At 43.3% G+C, this 18,206-nt stretch overlaps 1 protein-coding gene across 4 annotated transcripts in view; it reads left to right on the top strand.

Annotated features, from left to right (window-relative positions):
- The window catches only part of LOC143973897 (NACHT, LRR and PYD domains-containing protein 3-like), a 140,785-nt gene that overhangs the window by 47,010 nt on the left and 75,569 nt on the right, over positions 1–18,206 (top strand). For all 4 annotated transcript variants that reach the window (XM_077474779.1, XM_077474776.1, XM_077474778.1 and 1 more), the window contains exons 3-6: positions 8,648–8,950; positions 11,619–11,657; positions 12,840–14,556; positions 16,750–16,893. In XM_077474779.1, coding sequence (XP_077330905.1) covers positions 8,648–8,950; positions 11,619–11,657; positions 12,840–14,556; positions 16,750–16,893 — 2,203 coding nt within the window. The remainder of the gene's footprint in view (positions 1–8,647; positions 8,951–11,618; positions 11,658–12,839; positions 14,557–16,749; positions 16,894–18,206) is intronic.

The following is an 18,206-nucleotide window of genomic DNA, read 5'->3' as shown; positions in this document are numbered from 1 at the left end:
ACATTTCTCTCAAAAATGGTCGACTCAGCACTTGCACATTCCGAAAGGAAACAGCAGCAAACACTCTCTTGCATGCAACAAGCCATCATCCATATTGGCTTAAAAATGGCATTCCGGTTGGTCAATTCTTACGGGCTAAAGGGAATTGTGCAAGTGCTGACGACTTCAGACGCGAAAGTAAGGAATTATATGAAAGATTCTGCAATCGTGGGTACTCCCACAGGCAAATTAAAAAAGCTAAGAAGAAAGTGGCACTGAGGGAACGTAAGAGCCTTTTGCTAGGTCCATCTGTGACAGCAAAAGCCTCACAAAAAGTAGTGGAGCCAGTGAGGATCATAATAAATTATGGATCCCAATGGGACAAGGTCAGATCAATTTTGAATAAACATTGGGGTATCCTTACCAACTCACCCGGTTTGGCCAAAATTGTTGGCCAATCTCCCAGCCTTGTAGCAAGACGTGCAAGAAATCTAGGAGATGTATTAATTAGCTCTGAGTTTACCAAAGATTCTGATCCAAATTGGTTATCAGAGTATCCACGTGCAAAAGGAATGTTTCCTTGCACTAAGTGTCAAATCTGTCCATATGTGCATCGAACAGCAGTATTTACAGATGCTACTGGCCAGGTGTCCTTTGAGATATGAGACTTAATAAATTGTGCAACAACGAGAGTGATTTATGTAATCATCTGCCCTTGCCTTAAAATATATGTTGGTAAAACTAAAAGAATGTTGAGAATTAGGATCGGTGAATATATACGTGAAAATAAAGATAAGAGCAAACCACCTAAGAAACCACTCGCCAAACATTTTGCTATGCACCACGACCATAACCCAATGGGTATGACAGTGAAAGGTATTTATGCCCTAAAATTGCCTAGCAGAAGGGGTGATTTAGATCGTATCCTCCTACAAAAAGAAAAATGGTGGGTATACCAATTAAAATCGCTTGCTCCAGCAGGCTTGAAGACTGAGTTCAATCTGCAGGTGTTTCTGGAACAGTAAAACCCTGATATGCTATATTAGTTTCTAGTATTTCTTAATGAAGGGGTTAGTTTTGTTTTCTATTTATCACATACCTTGGTGTATGCTATAATTTGATTAAAAAAAATCGGTTTATTTTCCTCTCCATTTGTGTTGATTGGTGGACTGTATGAGGTATGTTTTCTTGGGTGATTGTGATTGTCTTCTCGATGTTCGTAACTGTTATAGTGAAAGTGTGCGGTCTGTTTCGTTTGTCCGTCTTTTGTCTTGTTCTTGTTTTTGTTTTTGTCAGTAAGTATCCTATACTTCTATCTTTAAGAATGTCCAATCGTTGAACTATCAAAAGATTGACAGGAGTAGCCCCTATGAAAGGAGGCTTCTTGACAGTTTAAACATTTTTTGTTAAACACAGGCAGAAATAAATGCTGATTGATTAATTTAACAAACCTGGAAAAACTTGTTACAAAAGGATGTGTGACTGTGTGGTAATAATCGTCCGAGAGGAAGCTATGCTAATAGCCAGCGAAACGCGTTGACGTCACATGCGGACGCTGGGCGAACCTTGCATAGGTTGGAGACAGCTGATGCAGCCTGATACACGGAGTGTTTCTCTTGCCTCTGTGAAATCCAATATTATTCTCCTATACGGACGATCGGTGCCTATGTAAGCCCTTGTCTGCTAGAGCGGGTTAAAGTGTGCTGAACCAACAATAGCAGAGGATCCCCTTTGTCTCGGGCCGCCGAAATCTTCATACATCGAAAATCATAATGATCGATGTGCGGTCGGCCTGTGAGTAGTGCATATTTGGTGGACATTGTAAAACACAGCGTGGTAGAGCCAAATATATGCCCGCGAAGTGACATCTGTAAGATCTGATAAATTTATTTCCTACGAGAAACGAACAACAGCGCTCAGGAGGGCCATGGTAATGTATGCGACATATATTAATGGCCATTCAAAACCATTTGTTGATTTACTGGGATAGCGCAACACTCACTGATCTAATGAAAACGAACTGCTTCCAGTTGTGAAACAATTCAGCTGTATTGCCATATATTAGCTTTCTGTGGCCTCTGGAAATTAATAACTGTCTTTGAAGGAAATAACTTTTATACTATAAAGTGAATTAGCCTAATCCAAGCCAACAATTTATAGAAACAGTCTACACTGTCACAGGAGAATGAAGCTTATATTTATAATTATTGAATGAACACTCTGTTGCAAATATTTTTGGTAACCAGGCTGATAGTAATAGCTGCAATTTAAAATTAGTCTCCTTCTCTAACTTGCTGTTTATTGCCTGATAAATTTACTAATTGACATTGTGAGCATTTCTCCAGGTCTAATTGGTTCATTAGAATTATTCACGGCAATTAGCAGCATTTGGTCCAGACCAGCGTCATTTTTGGTGTTTGTTGTGTGTGTCATTTATGTTTTGTCTGTGGTCTGTTTCACATGATATATGTTTTTTTCTATGTGCAATAATGACATTCTTCATGAACTGTCTTGGTTTTTTAATGATTTAATTATGGTTAATTATGTTATTTAAAATTCAAAATAAATTATACATTTCTGTATAAATTAACCTCATCTCTGAAAAAATCTTTTTGGTGCCCAAAGTAACCTCTCTTTGCAGCTCGTGCTAATCGAACTGCATCCCCCCCCCTTTTTGTATCTGATCATTTCCTGTAGTATGCCTGCAGTCTCTGATCGTCTCCTGTATTACGTCTGCAGTCTCTGACCATCTCCTGTACCATGTCCCCAGTCTTTGACCATCTCCTATATCATGTCTGCAGTCTCTGACCATGTCCTGTATCATGTCTAGTTTATATACTGTTTTTGTGCGTGTTCACAAAATAAAAGTGGGCCAGTCTGGATAAAGTCCAGTGCTAAATTTTTGTCCCAGCCCAGCCCTGAATCAGACCAATTTTCAGCTTTCAGTGCTGTCACATTTTGAATGACAAGTAAGATCCGGTTCCCTCTCAGTTGAAGGGAGAGGCCCAGCCACTGAAGAACCCCAGGGGAGGACTCTTTCATTTTCATTCCATTAGTACGAAAAAAAAAAAAAAATCGCAAGAGCAAGATTACACATACTCAGAAATGAAAAAATACATACAAAACTATTCAACACATTACGTCACTTCTGACGTTGTATTCTGTCGTACTAAAATTTTTGTATTGTGTGTAACCTCTTTACTTTCCACATGAGACTCGCATGCCACAGAAAATGAACGTTCGGTCATCCGAAAACCAAAGCATGTGTACGAGGCTTTAGAACAGTCTTTCTCAACCTTTTCAACACAGAGGAACCCTTGAAATAATTTTCCAGTCTCGGGGAACCCCTGCTAAAAGTTGGAAAAATACAACTCATGATACAATAGTTTGATGGTCAGTGGGAAGAATGGTCCTTACACTTGTGGTCATTGGGAAGAATGACCTCCTTACAGATAGCTAAAAAGATCAATGGTGTCAGTGGGAACTTATCCAAGGGGCAGAAATGGCCCAATGCTGAAGGAACCCTTAGCAACCTCTGGAGGAACCATAGTTGAGAATCACTGCTTTAGAGCTGGTTCACACAGGGGCGACACGACTTTCAGGATGACTTTGTGAGGCAACTTGGAGACGAATTAAACATGACTTAGACACGACCTGGGACGACTTATAACATGACTTTAAGTCGCCCCAGGCCAGGCGACTTTTGCCATGGCCATTTAGAGAATGAGCTCTGAAGGGGGACCTCCACGCCAAATTTAAAAAAAAAATGGCATGGGTTCCTCCTCCAAGAGCATACCAGGCCCTTAGGTCTGGTATGAATTCTAAGGGGAATCCCCTACGCCAAAAAAAAAACGGCGTGGGGGGGCCCCCCCAGATCCATACCAGAACCTTATCTGAGCACGCTACCCGGCTGGCCAGGAAAGGGGGTGGGGACGAGCGAGCACCCCCTCCTGACCCGTGCCAGGCCACGTGCCCTCAACATGGGGCCCCCACCCCAAAGCACCTTGCCCCCATGTTGATGAGGACAAGGGCCTCTTCCCGACAACCCTGGCCGTTGGGTTAAGCGGGGGGCTTATCGGAATCCGGGACCACCCTTTAATAAGGGGGCCCCCAGATCCCGGCCCCCCCACCCTTTGTGAATGAGTATGGGGTACAATGTACCCCTACCCATTCACCTGTGAAAAAATGTACAAAAAACACAACACACAAGGGTTAAAATAGTTTATTGCACAGCTCCAGGGGTCTTCCGTCTTCGGGGTTCTTCTCGCCGGACTCCTCCGCTATCTTCTGCTAACTCTTTTACTAGCGGAGGAGCCCGGCATTCTTCTTCGCCGCTGCCGCCCTCTTCCGACTTCGGGGGTCTTGTCCCCCTCTTCGGTTCTTCTTGCCAAGCCACCACGCCTTCTTCTAGCTCTTTTACACGCTGTGGCCCGGTCTTCTGTCACCGCTGTCGCCGTATTCTGTTCTTCTCTTCAGATGTTGCCTCATCGCTGCCTCTGCTCACAATGGCAGGGACGCAGCGCACGGCGACTTATATAGGGACATCACCGGATGATGTCCCCGCCCATTATGATGTCACAGTCCCAGAGGATGCTGGACTGTGACATCATAATGGGCAGGGACATCATCCGGTGATGTCCCTATATAAGTCGCCGCATGCCGCGTCCCTGTCATTGTGACCGGAGGCAGCGACGTGGCAACATCTGAAGAGAAGAACAGAAGACAGCGACAGCGGCGACAGAAGACCGGGCCAAAAAGCTAGAAGAAGGCGAGGTGGCCCGGCAAGAAGAACCGAAGAGGGGGACAAGACCCCCGAAGTCGGAAGAAGAGGGCGGTGGCGAAGAGGAAAGCTGGGCTCCTCCGCTAGTAAAAGAGCTAGAAGAAGATAGCAGAGGAGTCCGGCGAGAAGACCCTCGAAGCTGTGCAATAAACTATTTTAACCCTTGTGTGTTGTGTTTTTTGTACATTTTTTCACAGGTGAATGGGTAGGGGTACATTGTACCCCATACTCATTCACATAGGGTGGGGGGCCGGGATCTGTGGGCCTCCTTATTAAAGAGGGCTTCCGAATTCCGATAAGCCCCCCCGCCCGCAGACCCCGACAACCAACGGCCAGGGTTGGCTTGTCCCCACCCCTTTTCCTGGAGGGCTGGGTAGCGTGCTCGGATAAGGGTCTGGTATGGATCTGGGGGGACCCCCACGCCGTTTTTTTTGGCGTAGGGGGTTCCCCTTAGAATCCATTCCAGACCTAAGGGCCTGGTATGCTCTAGGAGGGGAAACCCACGCCAATTTTTTTTCATAAATTTGGTGTGGAGTTCCCTCTTAAGAGCTAATAATTCTGTCAGAGTCACCTCCGTATAGACGGAGATCCAACTTGGAGGCGACCTCCATTGAAATCAATGGGTACCAGTTGCCTACAAGTCGGATTGAAGTAGTACAGGAACCTTTTCTGAAGTCAGAGCGACTTCAGTAGCGTGCCTTAAGATGGCTCTCATTCACTTACATTGATTTTTACATGTTGTCCGACCTGAGGTGACTAGGGGCGACCTGAAGTCGGATCTGAGTCGCCCCTGTGTGAACCGGCTCTTAGAGTCTACAAGCTATGGTGCCAATCACTGAAAATTGATCACACCTAAACACAGCTGATGTACTGACAGCCTATCTAATTTCCTGAAAATTTTCTTTTGAAAATCAGAAAATTTGTGCGTTTTGTGATTTGATGATGCCACCATTGATTTTGAAATTCGACCAACCAAACCTTCAAGTTCACCTCATGTTCCTACAGAAAAGAATTTTCGTGTCTGAGAATCTTCTTTTCTTTTTGGGAATCTTCTTTTCTTGCACATGCGCATTTCTTTTTTGATTACATTTCTCACACAATCTCCCATCATTGGTTCGAAAATCGAAGGTTTTTTTAAAAAAATTCCAACATGTCAGATTTTTTAAATTCAATGGCCACATGAAAATCGTCTGTTGCTGCAGCTCACTAATGGTTCGAAATTCGTATACAAAAACTCTTAGATAAGTTTTTCAAAAAAAGTTCTTTCGAAATTCGACCAGTGTATGGCCAGATTTAGGCCCCTTTCACACTGGGGAGCTTTGCAGGCATTACAGCGCTAAAAATAGCGCCTGCAAAGCACCCTGAAACAGCCGCTGCTGTCTCTACAGTGTGAAAGCCAGAGGGCTTTCACACTGGAGCGGTGCACTTGCAGGACAGTCAAAAAAGTCCTGCAAGCCGCATCTTTGGAGCGCTGTAGGAGCGGTGTATTTACCGTTCCTAAAGCGCCCCTTCCCATTGAAAACAATGGGGCAGTGCTGCAAACACGCCTGCAAAGCTCCGCTGTTTTAACCCTTTTTCAGCCGCTAGCGGGGTTAAACCTACCCTGCTAGTGGCTGCATAGTGCTGCTAAAATGACGGTAAATCGCTGCTAAATATAGCACCACTTTACCGCCAGCCCCCGCATTGCCCCATTGTGAAAGTAGCCTAAATGCTCGTTCACACTGGAGCGGCTACAAAGTTGTCTGACTCTGAAACCACCACGTACAGCATGACTTCAGCACGGCTTGCAAAATGACTTCTGTATAGAAGTCAATGCAAGCTGCTCCGGAGTTGCCCCAAGGGTCCCCCTCAAAATCCATAACAGATCCTTTAGGTCTGGTATGGATTTTAAGGGGAACTCTGCACCAACATTAAAAAAAACACCAGGCCCTTATCGGAGCACACAACCTGGCAGGCTGCAGGAAAAGGGGGGGACGAGAGAGCGCTCCCCCTCCTGAGCCGTACCAGGCCACATGCCCTCAACATTGGGAGGGTGCTTTGGAGTAGCCCCCACAAAGCACCTTGTCCCTATGCTGATGGGAAGAAGGGCCTCATCCCCACAACCCTTGCCCGGTGGTTGTGGGGGTCTGTGTTCGGGGGGCTTATCAGAATCTGGAAGCCCCCTTTAACAAGGGGACCCCCAGATCCCGGCATATTTTTGCATTGATACATGTCCCTTGGGGCAGGACCCAGGTCCCCAAACACTTTTTATAACAATAACTTGCATATAAGCCTTTAAAATTAGCACTTTTGATTTTTCATGTTCGTGTCCCATAGACTTTAATGGTGTTCACGTGTTCGAACAAATTTTTTGCTTGTTTGCATGTTCTGGTGCAAACCGAACAGCGGGGTGTTCAGCCCATCCCTAATAGCATATAAATACCAAAAATAACACCCCAAAATACATTCAGCTACTCCTCCTGAGTATGGCAATACCACATGTGTGAGACTTTTACGCAGCCTGGCCACATACAGAGGCCCAACATGCAGGGAGCACCTTCAGGCGTTCTAAGGACATAAATTACACATCTAATTTCATTCCTACCTATTACACGTTGGTGAGGCACTGATGGGCACTGTAGTGGCATGGATGTGACAAAAATGAGAACTGATGTGGCATGGATGAACATGATTGAGGCATGAATGAGCCATGGATGGGGATTGATGAGCCATGGAAGGGGATAGATGAGTCATGGATGGGGATGGATGAGCCATGGAAGGGGATGGATGAGTCATGGATAGGGATGGATGAGCTGTGGATGGGAATGGATGAGCCATGGATGGGAGTGGATGAGCCGTGGATGGGGATGGCTGAGCATGGATGGCTGTGCCATGAATGTGAATGTATGAGCCATAGATGGGGAAGGCTGAGCATGGATGGGGATGGCTGAGCACAGATGGGGATGGCTGAGCCATGAATGGGGATGGCTGAGCTGTGGATCGGGATGGTTGAGCATGGATGAGGATATTTGAGCAGAGATGAGGATGAGTGCAGGAATTGGCACAGATCAGTGCTGTGGGCACTTCTGATCCAGCCCACAGTGCTGCTGCACTCAATCTCTCCCATCTCCTCTCACACTGTACCAATCGGTAAGGGGAGGGGAAGAGCTGAACCAGGCATGTGCCGACTTCTTTACGACTGATCGCTATGTCCCACATGGTAAAGGGCCACTGTCATCGGCGGACACGGATACTCACAGGGTGTGCGAGAGTGCGATTCTGGGAGAATGTCATAGTGCGCCATCCCAGAATTACCCTACCGTGCTGTAGCCGTCATTTGGTTATGGCCCGGACGGTAAGTGGTAAAATAGCCAAGTGCCAGCAATTGTAACCACGAGTCAATGTGATTTGACTTGTTTTTTTTTCTTCATAAATGTCAGTTTAGTTGCAGAAGGTTCTATACATGGTACAGATGTGCTACTTTACCGGCAGACTAAGGGGACCCCACAGGCACACTATTTAAATGAATTTTTCATTTTTATTGTTGCACTTTAAGCATCATTAAATCACTGCTTCTGAAAAAAAAATTGCATTGATACATGTTCCTTAGGGCAGTCCCCGGACCCCCCATACCCCTTTTATGGCCAATACCTTGCATATAAGCCTTCAAAATGGGCACTTTTGATTTTTCATGTCTGACTGAATGGTATGTTACTATGTGTCTTCCATAGACTTTAATGGGGTCCGTTGTTTGGGGGCAATCCTTTCCCCTGTTCGGGAGTTCTGCTACAAACCAAATAGGAGGCCCATCTCTATTACTGGCTGCCAGTGCAGACTCATCTGCTGTCATGTGTCAGAAATCAACCAATCAGGATGAATGTTTATGGTTAATGATTGTCTTCTCTGCAGGGTTGGCTCCTGCTGTGGGGGAGAATAGGAAACAAACCCCCGGGGATCTTATCATATATTCTCTGGAGGATCTGAATACAAGTGACTTCAAGAGATTTAGGAACAAATTGTCTGACTTCTCCTATGGAGATAAACGTCCCATCCCCCGAGGAAGACTAGAAAATGCAGACTGGACCACCACCAAGGACCTCCTTATAGACAAATATGGAGAAGAAGGGGCTCTGGATGTCACCATTCATGTCTTTACACTGATCGGTCTGATGGGACCTGCAGATGACCTCCAGGAGAGGAGAGCAGAACATGGTGAGTTGCCATCTATAATGACCATTTCCTACCAATTCCTAATCAATATCTGTGTGAGGAAGAACTAGGAATGTCATTCAGGGAAAGCCAGTGACCAATCGGGAGCTTCCAACTGGATTAACCACTTCCCACTTACAGTACACAAATATGAGGCCTCACAGAAGTATATATACAGAATCCATTATATAATACATTGTATACATACAGGATATATTATATAATACATTGTATACATACAGGATATATTATATAATACATTGTATACATACAGGATCCATTATATAATACATTGTATACATACAGGATCCATTATATAATACATTGTATACATACAGGAACCATTATATAATAAATTGTATACATTTAGGATATATTATATAATACATTGTATACATACAGGACTCATTATATAATACATTGTATACATACAGGATATATTATATAATACATTGCATACATACAGGATATATTATATAATACATTGTGTTCTTTCTAATAAAGGGGAAAAAATAGCTAGATCAAGGTTAGATCCGGGTCAGTGCAAGATTTAATTTTAGGGTCAAAGGTCAGAGGTTGTTAGGGTTAGTGTATTTTGGGTCGGTTTCTTTTTAACAAATTAAGAGCCGAGTCTCTTTCTGAGATTTGGTGTTTACAAGTTAAAAACATTTTTTTTTGCTAGAAAATTACTTAGAACTTCCAAACATTATATATTTTTTTCTAACATCCTAGAGAATAAAATGTTGTTGCAATACTTTCTGTCACAGCATATTTGCACAGCGGTCTTACAAGCGCACTTGTTTTGGAAAAAATACACTTTTTTTTAATGAAAAAAATAAGACAACAATTTTTATATTGTTAAAGATAATGTTACGCCAAGTAAACTGATACCCAACATGTCACTCTTCAAAATTGCACCCGCTCGCGGAATGGCGACAAACATTTACTCTTAAAAATCTCCATAGGTGATGTTTAAATAAAAAATCTACAGGTTGCAAGTTTTGAGTTACAGAGGAGGTATAGGATTATTGCTCTTGCATAATAATCCTAATCCTAGGAGGTATAAAATGATTGCTCTTGCTCTATCGATCATGGCGATACCTCACATGTGTGCTTGAACACTGTTTTCATATACAGGTGCTACTCACGTATGCGTGCTTCTGCACACGAGCTCAGCGGCACAGGGAGGGTTTACATTTTTTAAAAGTTTTTTTTATTTATTTTACCTTTTATTTTTAAATTTTACACTGTTCTTTTTTTTTTTTTTAAATGTCACTTTTATTACTATTACAAGGAATGTAAACATCCCTTGTAATAGAAAAAAGTATGACAGGTCCTCTTATATATGAGATCTGGAATCAAAAATACATTAGATCTCATATTTACACTAATATGCAATAAAAATAAATTAAAAAAATATCTTTAAGAGCTATGAGTGGAAGTGACGTTTTTCTGTGGCTTCCACCCTGCAATAGTATGGAGATGGGTGGGGGCCATCTTCCCCTCACTCAGCTCCATGCCACACACAGGAGTGGACTTGATCATCTCTGCCACTACCAATGGCTCCGGTAAGCGGTGGAGAGCACCTGAGAGCGGCAGAAGGGGGTCCCTCTCCCGTCACCGCTAAAAGTTATCTTGCGGTGAATCCACCTCAGAGACCACTTTTATTGGAAACATGACCGCTCACTGAAGAAGAGAATACCGGGGTTATGGTAGCTGCTGCCATAACAACAATAGCCCTCGTCAAAGTGCCAACATATATGGGCGTGAGCCGTTCAGGAAGTGGTTGAAAAACATTTTCTAAATTAGTATCAGTGTCAGTTTTTTTAGGTAGGACAAAAAAGCAGAATGTGTGCAATGTTCTTCAGGCCATACTACGGGTACAAACCACAACTAACAGTGTTTGTGCCAGTGTTACCAAAAGAAGCTCAATTTGTCCTGAAATTAATCCGGTATAATCCTCCTGGATACACAATGTAGTTGGGATGATATGTACAGATTTACTAACACAGGTCAAAGTTGCAAAATTGTGTTCAGGCATTAACATTTGTTTTACCCTCGGTCACTAAGGGGTTAAACAATCTTTACTGAGGGAGTTTACAGAATAAAATACATTTGGGTATAAAATTGTGGATGAAGGAAAAGGCTACAGAGTTCAGGAACAATGTAAAAGGGAAGCGGAGTAACACTTCTCCAGGATGCCGGCAGTCAGTCACCATAACACAATGACATCACTCAGCATGCCGAGCAGAGCAATACAATCACAGCCACTTGTCTATTATACAGAACCTCCATATTTATATCTGTATTCCTAGGAGACCCTCATGATTGTTGCTCGGGGTTCTGAGCCTTGTGCCCCATGCATCCTCCTGAACCTCCATCAGAAAGAGGAGTCACGGCTCCAGATTCTAGGTGTGTGCCTGTAATCCCTGCATAGAGAATTGGGGGCTTTTCTGGTCCCCCCACCATGGTCACATGTCACTGCAATGTGCTGAGATGTTACCAGGCAAAGACTCTCCCATCACCTGGAGGAGGAGAGACTCCAATCTACAGAGGGTTGGTGGGATGATGGTGACTGGGAGGATCTGCTACACTAATAACTCTCTTAGTTATTATTTTATACATTTCAGAGGTTTGTCAGGACTAATCACTTCCCTAATCTTATTTCCAGCCAAACTGAAGAAGACGACACATAGCAAAACATTATCAGGTTAGTAGGACATCCACTTTTCATATGAAATCTCTTCTGGATGAACATTTTGTTTTTATTGTAGTTTTGATCAGTGGTGGTACTACCAGAGTCAGAAAGGTTGCACTTGAGACCGGGCCCTAGCATTCTGCCACTGTAGGGGGCCCAAGATGGCAGGAAGGGGGCCCACTGCAGAACATTGGCTCCAGTGATCCCAAAGTTTTGCAACTTGATTGAAATCTCCTTGTGACTTGTTTGCAATTTTGTGATTTAACATTGCAGTCTATGCCACTCAAATCACACCAAAGTCATAGAAAAGTATTCATTTTACTTTGTTTGCTGTGACTTTAGTCACATTTATTAGGACAGGACCCAATGAATGTGTTTTGACTTGCCATGTGGCTTTGTATTGAAAGTCACATGATAAGTTTCAGCAGTCTGAACCAGGGCTTATAAAGGCCCCCACTATGGGAACAAGCGGATAGGGCCATGGGCTAAAGAAAGGGCCTCTGCCTCAGAGAGAAGAGCCCCAGCCTTGGAGGGAAGGGCCCCGGGACCAGAGGAAAGGGCCTGCAACTGATAGAAAGGGCCCCAGGAGTCAGGGGGTACCCTTTATAGTTTTTTGCACCAGAGCCCTGTAGGTTATATTCATGCCTCTGGTCTGGATGGTGTGTCCATAGTTTGGATGCTTCCACAGTCCTCCTGTATTTCATGGGATATCTTCTTTTAGAGTTCCATTCTTCGGGTTCATGGTTTGAATACAATATTCCCAACTCTGTCTTATAAATGCTATACATGGACAAGCTCCACCTTATCTTAAGGAACTTCTTAGATTGCAAAATCTACCGTGTTCCCTTCACTCAACTAATTTGAATTGTTTAGAGATTCCAAAAACTAGGTTGAAAACCATGGGAGATAGGGCTTTTTGTGCTGCTCCCCCACGTCTGTGGAATGCTTTGCCTGATAGTTTTAGGGTTTCTCAGTCTACTGAAAATTTTAAAAAGGGGTTGAAGACTTTTCTTTTTAGCAAATGTTTTGTAAATTAAGTGGTTTGTTTGTTTTTATTGTAATTATGTAGCACTTTGAGGTCTTTTGATGGAAAGTGCATTATAAATAAAATATATTATTATTATTATTATTATTATTATTATTATTATTTCATGTGTGTATGAGAAATAAAATATTCTCTTTTCTCTCATAAAGACTTCAGTAAGGAACACAGAGAGTCTGAGAAAGAGAGGTTCCAGAGGATTAAAGAATATAATTCCCGTATGGGGGAGAATGTTCATCTACAGGAAAGATTTACCAATTTATTGATGATAAAGGGACCCCAGAATAAAGAGGGAAAAGAAGAAGAAATAAGGAGTTCAGGCAGAAGACATCTACAGATCATGGAGAAAAGATCTCCAACCACAATCCAGGCCCTCTTTGACCCTGATAAATGTGGGTTCATCCCTAAGATTGTGGTGTTACAAGGACCTGCTGGGATTGGAAAAACAATGACCTCCAGGAAGATCATGCTGGACTGGGCCTCTGAGGATCTCTACCGAGACAAGTTTGATTTTGTGTTTTATCTGAGCTGTAGAGAAATCAACACCATCCCTGGAAACATAAGTCTTGTGGGACTTTTATCCAGAACCTGCAGACTGAGTTCAGATGACCTGGTGTCTATTCTGAAGGATCCTGGAAGTCAGAGAAAACTTCTCACCATAGTTGATGGGTTTGATGAACTGAGGTGGACTCTGGAGGAGAAATCTGAGGGTTGTCCTGACATTTCTATGGAAACCCACAAAGAAATAATTCTCCAAAGCTTGCTCAGGAGACACGTTCTCCCAGAATCTTCTCTGATCATCACCACAAGGTCACTGGCCATGGAGAAACTTAACACATTCATCGATGATTCTCGCAATGTGGAAATCCAGGGATTTACAAGGGACGATCGATTGGAATATGTCCATAAATTCTATGGAAATAAAGAAGATGCAGACAAGGTTCTCAGTATAATAAAAGACAATGACGTTGTGTACACCATGTGTGCCGTCCCCATCACATGCTGGATTGTCTGCACTGTAATGAAACAAGAAATAAGAAAAGATTTGGATGTAATTCAGTGTAAGACAACGACTTCAATTTATCTTCTCTTCCTGGAGGTTTTACTAACCCATCACAGCAAGAAGGAGCAGTCTGTACACCGGAAACAAACCTGTCTGAAGAAGCTGTGTGCTCTGGCCAATCAGGGACTTCTGAACCAACAAATCTTATTTGAGAAGAAAGATCTAGAAAGACATGGACTTTCTCTGGATGAGGTGGAGTCTGTATTTCTGAATGAGAACATCTTTCATTGGGACGTCCGTCATCAGACCTGCTACAGCTTCATCCACCTGAGTGTACAGGAGTTCCTTGCTGCTCTCTATTATGGGATGGATGATGGGTCTGGGTCTATGGAAGGTACTTTCCTCCCGGAGATCTGTAAAGGGAAATCACTCGATGACCTCAGATCACATCACTCACATTTATCATTATCTGTACAATTCCTGTTTGGTCTCTTAAATGAAAATCAGGTGAAGACATTCTCAGAGGTCACAGGAATCCCCATCTCACTCCGAGCCAAACCTGCAATCATAGAATGGGCCATGGAGGACAGTGATCAGATTTTCTATACTCAGACCATCTCCTATCTGTATGAGACTCAGGATGAGGACTTCATTAGGAGAGTCATGTCGGGTTGTACAGATTTGTATCTGTGGGGCTCACATACTGATCACTTGTGGATGGACAGGAATTATTCCAAGCAGCTGATCTATTGCTTGAAGTCTTTGAAGAGAGAAAGTTTTCAGTCTTTACATTTTCTATTTCTCACTGTGGGTCCAGAGTGCCAGAAACTTCTATCTCCATTCCTACACAGGAGTCAGGAGGTCAGGTAAGTGAGTGTGAGGATATCCTAACTGAATTCAGAGAATGGGCAGGAACCTGCATACAGTATAACGGTGATTATCAGACATGTTCTCCATCTACCACACTTGTTAGAAGTCCTGGGAACTCACACTTTCCTCAGCCCTAAGCCCTGCTTCACACTACAGCAATTTTCCAGCGACATTCTGATGACATGTAAAGTCGCAGGTCAGGTGAAAACACAAAGATTTTATTGGGTGTTGTCTTAATTGCTGCGATTTGAGTCACTGCAACAAAAGAAAATACTTCCTGCACTACTTTTGTGTGATTCTTGTGCTGCACGACTCCCATAGACTTCAATGTAAAATCACCAGAAAGTCGCACATTTGTCTAAATCTTTAAGACTTTGCTGTGACTTCTGAGGCTTCTTTACCCCCCACCTCTCCTCCCTGGTCATCCTTGCTGCCTAAAATCTTCCTCCAATCACATCCCAGTCACACCTGAGCGTAGAGGAAACGCACATTCCCACTTCCATTATTTGTGTATTTTTCATGTGTAATCACACATTGTGTATAGGGAGCCCATTCACTGGAATGTTCTGCCCGACATGCAACAAACACCCCAAAGTAGCTCAAGAATCTTCTCAGTCATGGAGCGTCATGCATGTTGGCAGCAAAACATGCATCTGATAACTGTGATTGGGGTGTCATTAACAATCAGCCGACATTCATATCTGCGTGTTTCCAAATACGAGGCGACCCACACAGAAAATGTGCGCTTTTTCATATGTCTGAAAAATGCACAGCAACACACGCCACACATGCGCAGATGTAAATGAATGGTAATGCAAAAGCAATGCTCCTTGCTGTGCGTTTTTGAAACATACAGCAAAGTGCATGTATTCTTTTGCGGTCTGCCATGCATTCAAAAATGTGCAGAAGTAAATGAATAATAACACAAGTGTGACGCACATTGTCGCACATTTATGAAACGCACAGCAAAGCATGGATTTTCTTGCAGGTTGCTATGTAGTTGGAAATGTACAGATGTGAATGAATGGAAACGTATTTACAACTGACGGCAACCCGCAAGAAAACACATGCTTTTCTGCGTGTTTTGTGTGACAATGCACATCACACTTGTGTTACCATTCATCTGCATCTTCATGTTTCTGAACGCACGCCAACCCGTAAGAAAACGCATGCTTTGCTGTGCATTTTGAAAATGTGTGACAACACACGCTGCACTTGTGATACCATTCGTTGGCGTCTGAACATTTCTGAATGCCCGGCAACCTGCAGGAAAACACATGCTTTGCCACACGTTTTGGAAACATGCATCGCGCTCGCCTTGCCATCATTGCAGTACAAACGGGATGCACGGTCGCATCGCATTTCTGAAACGTGCGGCAAAGCACACAATTTCTGGCGGTTGATGTGCATTCAGAATCATGCAGATGTAAATGCAGCCTGATTGTTAATGACGCCCCAATCACGGTTATCAGACGCATGTTTTGTCATGTGATAAAACACGCTATAAACACGGATCATCAAAGTCACATAGGAATACTTCTCAATAAAGTCACTTTGAAGTCGCACCTGGTCGCCGGGAAGTTGTAGAGCAAAGTCAAGCTGGAAGTGGCTGCGACTTTCATGTTGTGCTGTGTGAACCAGAGCTAAATGGTGGTTCCCACATATCACCTTCTACACAACTTCTGGGAACAATCACATCATTTACATCGCATTAACCCTTTCCCTGCCCCCAATTATACCATTTATCACACAGAACATTTGGAGGGAAAGCTTCGTGTTCAGAGATGTGGGGGAGGGAAATATTGTCAGGGGTGTGACATCATCATCCCAACATTGGAGGGGCCAATTGTCTGCAGAAGTGGGCGGAGATGGGAATGTCTGGACTGCATTTTATATCTGGAACCAAAGTGGTGTTCCAGGATTTCCCAGAAGCTGAATGGAGACCCCTGTGTAGGAAGGCCGGAGACCCCGTATACATATCAGGGGCCTCCTGTAAATTTTGTCTGGAGTGTGACTTCAAAGACCACTCATAGCCACCAATGAGAAGTCCTCATCAGGTCCAGTATGAGGCTGTAGAGCCGGAGGGAAGGCAGCCATGTGGAAGGGAAATGTTGGGGTTACATTGTTATTCTTGGGGTCAGAGGTCATACATTCTTGGTGATAATTATTATCTCATTATTGGATTTTAGATTTCGGTGTTGTAATATTTCCAGTAAAGATTGTCCGGGAGAGGACAAAGCAGAAGAAGAAGGTTCCTCCTCTTCAGGATATAATATGAAGTGTGATTCTCTTTCTTTTCTGATGAACCCGGAGAGTAAAATTCAGGAATTAGAGTAAGAGAAATGTGTGATGTGCCGTGATGGGGAAATGTGACGTCTTGTGATTGTTCCCGTCTCTCAGTGTCTCCTTCTATCTCTGGGTGTCCTCCATCCTCACCCATGTAGAATCTTCCATCACCTGTCCTCTTCTCATGTCTTCTCCTCTCTCTGAGGGAATCTTTCTCTTTGTAATCTCATCCATGGGATTTGGGGTTCCCCTTATAGTAGAACAGTGACCAGGCTCTGTACATATGGAATGACCCTCCATATTCCTAACAAGCAGGAAATAGGATGGAATAGACCCCCTTAGGACTCGCTCACACGTCTGATGATTATGTAGAAGGAAGCAATGCTCAGTAACACTTCTATGACATTTATCATGTGTCTTTATTGTGTTTATGAAGCTCTGAAAACACTATAAGAATGCTGGAGAAATGTCCGGGGGAGGGGTTGTTCTTCTAGTGGGAGGAGCCTAAAGGGGAAGTGATGTAGAGGAAATGATCTCCTCTGATATGTGGATTTCGGATATTACAATAATTCTATAGGATGAAAACCAGCCGCCATGTCATCATACTCACTATCGCTCTCCTGCCCCTTGGAGGACAGATTTCCCGCTCTGAGGATAATACCCGCTTGGTGACTTGTTACCACATCTGTTTTATTTGTATGTGTCACAATAGCTGGGATACTCGGGTCATTAATAGTTTATTAATAATAACATGTAATATATCCTCACTAGGGATGAGCCGAACACTCCCCTGTTCGGTTCGCACCAGAACCTGCGAACAGACCTAAACTTCGTGTGAACTTTAGAACCCTATTAAAGTCTATGGGACTCGAACGTTCACAATCTAAAGTGCTCATTTTAAATGGTAATATGTAGGTTACTGTCCTAAAAAGTGTTTGGGGACCCGGGTCCTGCCCCAGGGGACATGGATCAATGCAAAAAAAAGTTTTAAAAACGGCCGTTTTTTCAGGAGCAGTGATTTTAATAATGATTAAAGTGAAACAATAAAAGTGTAATATTCCTTTAAATTTCGTAGCTGGGGGGTATCTATAGTATGCCTGTGAAGGGGCGCATGTTTCTGGTGCTTAGAACTGTCCCTGAACAAAGTGTCATTTGTGCAGGAAAAAAAGTCTTTTAAAATCACTTGCGGCTAAATTGTCAGGTCTCCGTAATACAGAGAACATTCAATGAGTGTTCTCTGTATTAGCCGACAATTCATTCATTCATTGATAAAAAAAAAAAAAAAAAAAAGCGTGGGGGTTCCCCTAAATTCAATTACCAGGCCCTTCAGGTCTGACATGGATATTAAGGGGAACCCCGT

The sequence above is a fragment of the Lithobates pipiens genome, unplaced genomic scaffold (genome assembly GCF_037356315.1).
Source record: "Lithobates pipiens isolate NorthernLeopardFrog02 unplaced genomic scaffold, aLitPip1_a1.2 Scaffold_13, whole genome shotgun sequence".
In the NCBI taxonomy this organism is placed as follows: Eukaryota; Metazoa; Chordata; class Amphibia; order Anura; family Ranidae; genus Lithobates; species Lithobates pipiens.
This window is presented reverse-complemented; position numbering and strand designations above follow the sequence as displayed.